This window comes from Tetranychus urticae, chromosome 1 (genome assembly GCF_039701765.1).
Source record: "Tetranychus urticae isolate SD_2017Ah chromosome 1, NJAU_TeUrti_SD_1.0, whole genome shotgun sequence".
Taxonomy (NCBI): domain Eukaryota; kingdom Metazoa; phylum Arthropoda; class Arachnida; order Trombidiformes; family Tetranychidae; genus Tetranychus; species Tetranychus urticae.
The window spans coordinates 31,796,761-31,805,882 of NC_142958.1; the positions used below are offsets into that span (position 1 = coordinate 31,796,761).

The 9,122-nt window shown below is 31.5% G+C and overlaps 3 protein-coding genes across 4 annotated transcripts; 2 read left to right on the top strand and 1 right to left on the bottom strand.

Annotated features, from left to right (window-relative positions):
* The first annotated feature begins 54 nt into the window (after nt 1–54).
* Nucleotides 55–5,948, top strand: Synd (protein kinase C and casein kinase substrate in neurons protein Synd). 2 transcript variants are annotated; one of them, XM_015928801.3, is made up of 9 exons: nt 55–779; nt 939–1,433; nt 1,540–1,677; nt 1,817–2,164; nt 2,570–2,680; nt 3,171–3,331; nt 3,488–3,645; nt 3,715–5,698; nt 5,765–5,948. In XM_015928801.3, the coding sequence occupies exons 2-8, from the start codon at nt 1,020–1,022 to the stop codon at nt 3,825–3,827; spliced, it is 1,443 nt and encodes a 480-aa protein (XP_015784287.1). In that variant the 5' UTR covers nt 55–779; nt 939–1,019; the 3' UTR covers nt 3,828–5,698; nt 5,765–5,948. The 2 variants fall into 2 exon arrangements, with proteins under 2 accessions (XP_015784287.1, XP_015784288.1); XM_015928802.3 differs by lacking the exon at nt 2,570–2,680 and having other exon boundaries at nt 124–779.
* Nucleotides 5,949–6,079: 131 nt separating this feature from the next.
* LOC107361866 (tRNA (cytidine(32)/guanosine(34)-2'-O)-methyltransferase) lies at nt 6,080–7,724 on the top strand. Its single transcript, XM_015928803.3, has 7 exons — nt 6,080–6,307; nt 6,358–6,427; nt 6,627–6,723; nt 6,795–6,926; nt 7,002–7,055; nt 7,128–7,421; nt 7,574–7,724. Exons 1-7 carry the CDS (start codon nt 6,187–6,189, stop codon nt 7,694–7,696), a joined length of 891 nt encoding a protein of 296 aa, XP_015784289.1. The 5' UTR covers nt 6,080–6,186; the 3' UTR covers nt 7,697–7,724.
* A 356-nt stretch (nt 7,725–8,080) lies between these two features.
* Nucleotides 8,081–9,107, bottom strand: LOC149094973 (uncharacterized). Its single transcript, XM_089265878.1, has one exon. It carries the CDS (start codon nt 8,987–8,989, stop codon nt 8,558–8,560), a length of 432 nt encoding a protein of 143 aa, XP_089122004.1. The 5' UTR covers nt 8,990–9,107; the 3' UTR covers nt 8,081–8,557.
* Between the last annotated feature and the right edge of the window lie 15 nt (nt 9,108–9,122).

Consider the following 9,122-nt stretch of genomic DNA (forward strand, 5'->3'; position numbering starts at 1 on the left):
ATTCCTTGTTTTCTTATTCTTCTTAACCTCTTCTTTTCATCATCATCTTGGTCTTCTTCTTCTCCATCATCAGTATCTTTTTAGAAATATTCAAACCTGTTTCAAGTTAATTAAAAAAAATTGTGGATAAGTTGTTACCGTGTGTTGTCCAAGCAAGCTAACAGGTCTGACTCTGGTTTGCTGAAACCATCATTTTTTCATGATGAACAAGATTCTCATGTACATCTTCATAATCTAACCACCCACCTCCTCCCTCTCTTGTTTCTCTTTTTTTAAGGTTTCTCTTTTCATTCCCTGGTTGTTACTCTTTCTCTTTTACTGTCTATTGTCGTCTTTGGGCTTTCCTTTAACTGAATCCTTTTTGCTCTCTTGATCAAAATGACTAATGTTTAACAACATACAGCTAAATTTCCTCTCTGCTATAATTTGTTTGTTAATTTTTCCTTTCTCTTAACAGTTGTCTTTTTAAATAACATAATGTTCAACAATTTCATGTGATTCTTTCATATTTCTTTAGTCCAGTGTAATCAAATTGTAATTGTGATCTGGGTCATCTGACAAGTGCAACTTGAAGCTGTTTTATACTTGTGCTCCGTTCCCTTTAATTTTTCGAATCTTGTCAGTTTTTCACTCTTTTCCTTCTCTCTTCTCGGAATATACTCTTCATGAGATTATTTATTTTTCTCTGAATGTTTGTTCTATCTGAGATAGATTAGTTCATTTATTGAATTAAAAACAATTGGAATCAATTGAGGAATTACACTTTTATCATAGTCAAGGTGAGTAAAGGAAACAATTTGTTTTGCTTACTTTATGCTCCTATCTACACATATGGGAGACCAATTGAATAATTGGTCTTTTAGTTTTCTATTTCTGTGTTGCCTACTTGTACTAAAAGCTTATTTCTTGTGTATTTTCATTATCTTCTATTCATATAGTCATCTGGAAGGTTGGATATTACATTTACGATTACATTCTGGAAGGATTTTGATCTCTAATTTCATGTTGCTGTAATAGCTATGTCTCATCATAGTGATGAAGCTATGCTGGTTCCAAGTAGTGATAGTTTCTGGGAACCAGGAAACTACAAAAGGACAACAAAACGAACAGAGGATGGTTTCAAGCTGTGTAATGATTTAATACAATTAATTAGTGAAAGAAGTGAAATAGAGAAAAATTATGGTAAATCTTTACGAGGATGGGCCAAAAAATGGAATGAACAAATTGAGAAAGGTCCAGAATATGGTACCATGGAGGCAGCCTGGAAAGCTGTAAATTCTGAAGCAGAGAGACGATGTAATATTCATTTACAAATTAAGGACAAATTAATTGATGATGTTGTACCTCAAATTAAACAATGGCAGAAGGACAATTACCATAAATCAATGATGCAACTAAAGGAAAAGAAAGATTTTGATGATGCCTTTAAAAAAGTAATTTATCTTTCATCTTGGCTGGTTACATTGCCATTTAAGCCTTAAAATCCTTTGATTTCAAGCATTAATTTTATTTTTTTCTCATTATTCAATTATTTCACAGGCTCAAAAAACATGGGCTAAACATTTCGAAAAAGTCAATAAAGCCAAAATAGATTACCACTCAGCCTGTAAAAATGAAAGATCAGCTGTAAACTTAGAACGCAATGCCTCTGGCGATACTTCTCTGTCTCCTGATCAGGTAAACATTGGATCCAGTCCAAATAAAACATTCAACTCTTTACATCATGTTCTGCTATGCTAAATTTTTGGTTCATCCGAAAGTGCTTCAAACTTCATCTAAGCTTGTTACTTTTCATTTCTCTCTTTTGTTCTGACAGGTTAAGAAACTTCAGGATCGAGTGATAAAGTGTAAAGATGAAGTTCAAAAGACAAAGGAAAAATACGAACAAGCTCTTAAAGAAATCAATGAATACAATGCAAAGTATATTGAAGATATGACTGTAGTGTTTGAAAAGTGCCAAGAATTCGAGCATAAACGTCTTGAATTTTTCAAAAAAATGCTTTTCGCAATCCATGGCTGCCTTAATTTTACCAAAAATCCTGATTTATCTTTAATATACGAAGAGTACAGACACACCATTCAAAACGCTGATGCTTCCAAAGATCTTAAATGGTGGTCTAACAACAGTGGAATTGGCATGGCAATGAACTGGCCTGTTTTTGAGGTAAGGCTATTCACTTGACAAATTATTTACAACACGATGCGTATCTGTAATCAATGATCAACCTTTAACATTTAACAAACTTAATTCTTCATCTTTAACAAATCACTAATACTAATCCTTATTATAAACGAAGCCATTGGAATACATGATACTTTTTCAACTTTACAGTAAATTTTTGAGACAGTAAACCTATTCTCAACAAATCGATATTTATCAAATCAAACCAAACCAAATTTCATCTGTTTCAAATTTTCATCTCTAACTAATCTTCATTCTACTCTTCCAATATCTTTGTTACTTTAAGCATGAATATGATTGTGAATCATTTTATTTTGCATGGATTAACTTTGTTTCTCGTTTATTTAATCATTCTCTACCATTTTTTCCCACATACATCAATCTCAGGAATATATTGAAGAATTTCGTGATATTATTGGTAAAAATAGCAAGGAAAGCACCATCAGCGAATCTGGCATTACTCTTGTCAATCAACACAAATTCAATGAGGAATTGCCCGTAAACAACTATCTCTTTGCACCCCTTTCTTTTTGCAATTTTTTTGCTCAATTTGCTTTATTTTTTAATCATCATGCATTTATTTTAATCATAGTCAATCCACATTCCTATTATTGTTTTATAACACACAGTTTACTATTCTCAAAAACCTAACTATGCTAACTTCACCTATTGTTATCAATCTTTGCTATGCATGCATTTCAACCCATGATAGAGCATTTACATTTTCATCTCCTTTCAAGTGCTCTGATTTATTTCTGCTCGTAATTAACATTCAAAAAAGTTGATGCTAACCTTGATTAACAATTTCCTTGTTAAGGAAAACTTCATGCTTCATAGGCGGTATATCAGATTGGTAATAGCTTATTAACGCAATTTTCACTCTGGCTTTAGCTCGCTTATTAATCAATTTACAAAACACAAACGATTATGAATTTAGATCCATGATCAGGAATAATTTTTCCTCTTTTTTATTCTATTCAAATTTTAGGAATATACGTCGGACTTACAGTCATCCAAAAGAGAAAAGCGAAATATGAAAGGCGAAATAACCATAGAACAAGTTAAATTAACTAATGCTATGAATTTGGCCAATTCAATGAACAAACTTAACAAATCAATAAGTGAAAAACGAGACTCACATGATTCCTCGTAAGTTTATCTTTTATTTGATCATCTAATTGGGTGACTTACATTTTCAACATATGCCATTTATTGATTAATTCATTGGAACGAAATTTGCTCCAATTCGCACTCCTTTTTTACCTTAATTTAACTAATGAAACTCTGAATATTTTTTCATCTCAGAAATGGTAAAGATGATGCCAATCCATTTGACGATGAACATGAAGAATGGGAAGACTATACTAACGATGCCTTAGTCGATAATGGAGAGCCTGGAATACCTGTCCGTGCTCTTTATGATTACGAAGGAGCTGAGTCAGATGAATTATCTTTCAAAACAGGTGATTTCTTAGCCATCAATATTAACATATAACATAGTTATTAACTTTCTCATTGTATTTATCTCATAGGAGACATCTTTGAAAAGCTAGAAGATGAAGATGAACAAGGCTGGTGCAAAGGACGCAAAGATGGTCGAGTTGGCCTTTATCCAGCAAACTATGTAACTCCAATCGTTAAGTGATAGCTCATTCTTCCTATCATAAACATCATCATTCCATAATTGTGTATAAACTCAAATCAATTCCATGATGGCCTGATTCTAGCGGGTAGTTTCCCATTCATCAATACTGTCTATCACCGTCATTATATTGAGATCAAGCCATGTTGATAAAACACCTCACCAACCAGTTTTAATCTATTTATTAACTACCAAATTCAATTCAAGGAAATTGAGTTTTTTATTTACGACTGCACCATTATCAAATATTCATAGGACTCATCGTGAACAGGATAAAATCACATGAAATACAGTTTCATCTCATCTATTCTGTTGATTGGATCACTCAGTTAACTGTTAACCACTGGATTAACTTTCTTCTTCTGAATTGTAACATAAATTCATCTACATGCATCATTGTAAAATAGCAAGATAATTGCGTATACAATATAATGTATGGAATACATTTCGGGTGAATATAAATAATGCAGATTCTCAATGATACATGCAAAATTAATTTCTGTGAAATTCAAGTCTCATGTATTTCAACAACTGAAAGTGACTATTCTTGCTTTGTTGATCTATTAGTCTCTGCAGTTTTTATATTCACCCTTTTCAATCAACTTGATGAATCTCAAGTTTTTTCAACCGTCAATAATATTTTAAGGTGAAATAATTTTTCTTGTACAAACAGAAAAGTTAATATTCTTGAACTATGACCACAAAAAAAACTTCAAGCTCATTTAAATTAATAACGATTGCATTTCTATCAAATTGTCGATACAAATGTTATCTTTACGTGATCTTCCAACTTCAAACAACTTAAAATATCTCTGTTTGCTTTGAGTGATCATATTATTTATAGTTAATTTATTCATAAATTTGTGTTTGTTGCTAATATTTTTTTTATAATTTAAATCAACTTGAATTTTAATCTCCTTAATCTATCTTACGAACCAATAATCCTTTTAAAGATTTCTGTTTGAAAATAAGGTCATATTTTACCTTAAAATATTACTGTTGATCATTGAGAAAACAATTTTAATGCATGAACAATCATTTATTGTTCAATTTTTTTCTCCAACACTTGAATATTCTTGGTTAAATTCTGATTTAGATTAATTTATTCACTTTTTATTGTTACATATTTTATTACAACCGATGTTATAATGATATATTGTAAGCTAACAAAGCAATATCACATTTCTTTCTTCTTTTTTATTTTGTGAATGTCATTCCAGTCTTTTTTTGTTGAATAACAGAATCAGATCATCCAATTAAGTCTTACCACTTGTCATTACAAAAATCGTCAAATTTAATAAAATACAATTTACGAGCAACAGATGACGCTGCACTCATTTTTGCTTCAATTTATTTTGGTTGTTCCCGCTTCAATTTAAAAATGTCAGTTAAAGTTGTCTTTACATCTTTTTAATGGGATTTGTTTACATCTTATTTAATTATTTAATTATTGTGTTTTTAGTTTAAAATGTGTGAAGCCATCAAAATTCTTCAATCACTGCCTGAATTAACTCGTAAAAGGAATGAGCTTCAAAACCAATACAACAATATAACGAAGGACTGTTACTCATTGCTTTGCGATTATCTCGGGATAGAGAATGATGGAGAAAATCCTGAACAGAAAATTGAAAATGAAATTGAAAAATACAAAGAGCTGACAGCCGCTACAAAAGCTGAGATTGTAAAAATAGAGAAAGAGAAAGTCAAAGCTAAAGCGAAATTTCTTGCCACGAAAGAAAAATCGGCCGAATTTGAACGCTTGGCCGCGAATACTGAAGGTGCAATTGATGCTCAATCAAAATTAAATTTTAAAGAGTTCAGTAGACGAATGGCAGCGAATTATAGAACTGGTGAAGACAGCAAAGCTTATTTAGGTAAGGTTCCTAAAACTTAATTATATTCATGATTATATTCTTAATGATTTTACTTTGCATTTGCAGTATGTTTCAAAATTGGTGAAACAGCAAAAGGAACAAGAAGCATCAAGATTGACGATCCAACTAAAACTAAAGAACAGAAGATGGCCGAATTTTGGAAATTGTTTGAATACATCGATAAACAAAATACAAATGTTAAGATAATACCTAACTAATCAATAAATAAATATCAGATGATACTAATTTATGTACCTCTAGTTTCAAAGTTTTTAAATGCTATTCAGTTTACAATTGTGTACATACAAAGTTCACAGCGCGCCATCTGAATTTTATTCAGCTTGAGTAACCATAGCTACACTGGTAAACAACGCAAAATCTGATTTGACTCTGATCATCAGGAGAAACAAAGTAAACATTGTTTACTAACAAATTCATGTGTTGAGCATAAGTTTTGATATTTAATTTATAATCTGTTTTTAAACATCATGGGAAAGTCAACTAAAGATAAAAGGGACATCTTCTATAGATTAGCCAAAGAAGAAGGATATCGAGCTCGAAGTGCTTACAAATTGATTCATATTGATGAAAAGTTTAAAATTTTCAATGGTAACTATTAGCTTTCTTATTATTATGTATTAATTAATACAGTTTTTTAGGAGTCTCTAAAGCTGTCGATCTTTGCGCTGCCCCTGGAAGCTGGAGTCAAGTTTTAGCCAAAAAATTGAGGTAAATAAATGTCTTGCCTACTACAAATTTGTTATGTAAACCATCCTATACAATGAATTCAAGTTTCATATTCTTAATTTCGATTAAATTAAGCAATTCACAAGCTGTGGTTCAGTTGCATATTAATTTTGAAACTTTAAAAGAAATGTGATTTCTAGAATTTTGAGAAAGAAATCTAATTTTGTCATATTTAACGCAGAGAGAACTGCCAGGAAATGGCCAAAACGGTTAGTGTTGATATCCAAGCAATGGCACCAATTCCAGGAACCATACAAATTCAAGGTGATATAACAAATGTAAGGTCGTAAACCTTGGCTCATCTTTGTTAAAAGATGATAATTAAAATCTAATCAAATTGATTTTCCAGTTGTCCACTGCTAAGGAAATAATAAGCCACTTTGAAGGCGATAAAGCTGATCTAGTTGTGTGTGATGGAGCCCCTGATGTCACCGGTCTCCACGATCTTGATGAATATATTCAAGCTCAATTGTTGCTTTCTGTAAGTTTCAATTTTCTCATAACAAACTATTATAGCAATTCACTTAATTCAAATTATGGTTCTTTTTAATTACAGGCCTTGAATATAACAACTTATATTTTGAAGCTTGGAGGGACATTTGTTGCCAAGGTCTGTTGTCATCCAAATTATGGTTATTATTTTAATCATCAAATGAAATATTTTTTCTATTCTTCTTTTCAGATATTTCGAGGCCGAGATATTTCTCTTCTTTATTCCCAATTGAAAATTTTTTTCCAACAAGTAATTGTCACCAAACCTAGAAGCAGTCGTAATTCATCTATCGAAGCGTTTGTTGTTTGCAAAGTTTTCCAACCCCCTGAAGGATACGAGCCAATTATGTATAATCTATTATTGGACAATACGAGTAAATCCTATTTTGAAAACATAAATAATCCGGTCAACCAAATTATTGTCCCTTTCATTGCTTGTGGTGATTTATCTGGTTTTGATGCTGATAGAAACTATCCTCTAAATGTAAGGACACTAAAATATTCAATCAAGATAAAATTTAAATCTTGATCAAGTCTTTAGATTGCAACAATATTGAAAGACATTAGCTGATTCTTTCCATCAAATTTGAATTTAAACGGAATTGAATTGACCTTTTCTTTTTTCTCTTTTTGCAGACTCCGACTGGATCTTCTAGTTACAAATATTCGGAACCAACTCAGAAACCAATCGCTCCACCTTATCAAAAAGCTTGTGAACTTAAAAAAACATGTGAATTAGCTAAACAAGAGAATGAATAAAAACCTGTATTTTTTTGATAATTATGAATCCAGAGTTTACCATCTCGTATGAAATTGGAGAAGCTGAAATGAAATAATAGCTTTAATTAAAAAAAAATGGACAAGTTGGACCATCAATCAAACCTTAGATTATTTAAATCATTCAAAGGGTTTCATTTAATTCAGCGAAGATATTTTATAATAACGTATGCAAGATTATAGAGGAAATCAAACCCAGATTATCAGAGTGTGCTATTGGAGAAGTTAACTTCGTTGGGTCATTGAAAACAACTTTGATGACATCAATTATAATTTACGAAATGATATGACATTTTTACAACTTGATGTAAAACAAAAAATTAAACTGAGAATACTTACAATGTTAGAAATGATCATAGACGTTAGTTTCAAGCAAATTAAATCAATTTATTCAATAAGAAAGTTTGACAATAAAAAATTCACCCAAAACTAATAATTATTAATAATAAAATTTCATACTAAAGGAATCAACGAGGACTTTGAGATAGCCCTTTTGTATATTAGTTGGTCAACAAGAGTCGGTGAAACTCACAAAAATTGGATACACACACAGTTAACGAGACTGACGATTGTGAGACTGTGGTTACGTCAAAAAACTCACAAAGAAAATACCTGATATTATTTTATAACAATAACATTGTTAAACGATTTAAGAGTTAATGGTTATTGCACAGCAATAGAATCAGAGATTCATCAGGCAGTCATGTCCAAAACTAGAATCACCAACAGCTTAATTAAATATTAATAATATATTCAATGAAAATGAATTTAAGCTGGCAAATGCATTAACGGTTATTGAATGGGGCTGACTTGGCTCTCGATAATTGTGAGTCAAAACGAAGATTACGAAGATACTGGAGTGAGAGTTGAAGCGAGCGCATTAATAATTGCACCAGGAGCATTGGTTGAATTGTCCATCATGGTAACTAGAGTCGTGATGGAACCAGCAACTGTAGATGCAAGATCTGGTTGAGCTGGACATTTAGGAGCATAGAATATGATAACTGTTGATCCAACAAGTGTAGCGCACCAAGCAACCCAAAATAAGATGAAAGATATCATTCGAACCTTTACCCAAAATGGATCATTAGCATATTTCATCAGCTCGTCTTTGTTTAAACCAACTTTGGTCCCGTCAAAACCATCAAAACTGACCTTAGCTTCGCAATTTTTCCCATCTGGACTTGAAGAAACAAATTGCACCTTTGATGGTGAAGGTACAGATGATTTGCCAGCAAGTGGCTCTTTAACATCCATTTCTAAATCTTTGGACATGTCGGTAGCTTGTATTCGTAAGGAATATGCTTCAAAACATAATGATAATTGGACAGATAAAATTAATTAATTGATAAAACACAAAGTTAAATTTTTATAAATTGTATAGCACAGTAAACAACGATATAAACAA

Bases quoted from the DNA above. Each gene is read 5' to 3' on its own strand.
- LOC107361866 (XM_015928803.3), top strand. From the start codon at position 6,187: ATGGGAAAGTCAACTAAAGATAAAAGGGACATCTTCTATAGATTAGCC. The intron at 6,428-6,626 runs GTAAATAAATGT...TATTTAACGCAG, and splicing joins GTTTTAGCCAAAAAATTGAG to AGAGAACTGCCAGGAAATGG. The intron at 7,422-7,573 runs GTAAGGACACTA...CTCTTTTTGCAG, and splicing joins ATAGAAACTATCCTCTAAAT to ACTCCGACTGGATCTTCTAG.
- Synd (XM_015928801.3), top strand. From the start codon at position 1,020: ATGTCTCATCATAGTGATGAAGCTATGCTGGTTCCAAGTAGTGATAGT. The intron at 2,681-3,170 runs GTAAACAACTAT...TTCAAATTTTAG, and splicing joins AATTCAATGAGGAATTGCCC to GAATATACGTCGGACTTACA. The intron at 3,646-3,714 runs GTGATTTCTTAG...TTTATCTCATAG, and splicing joins TGAATTATCTTTCAAAACAG to GAGACATCTTTGAAAAGCTA.
- LOC149094973 (XM_089265878.1), bottom strand. From the start codon at position 8,989: ATGTCCAAAGATTTAGAAATGGATGTTAAAGAGCCACTTGCTGGCAAA.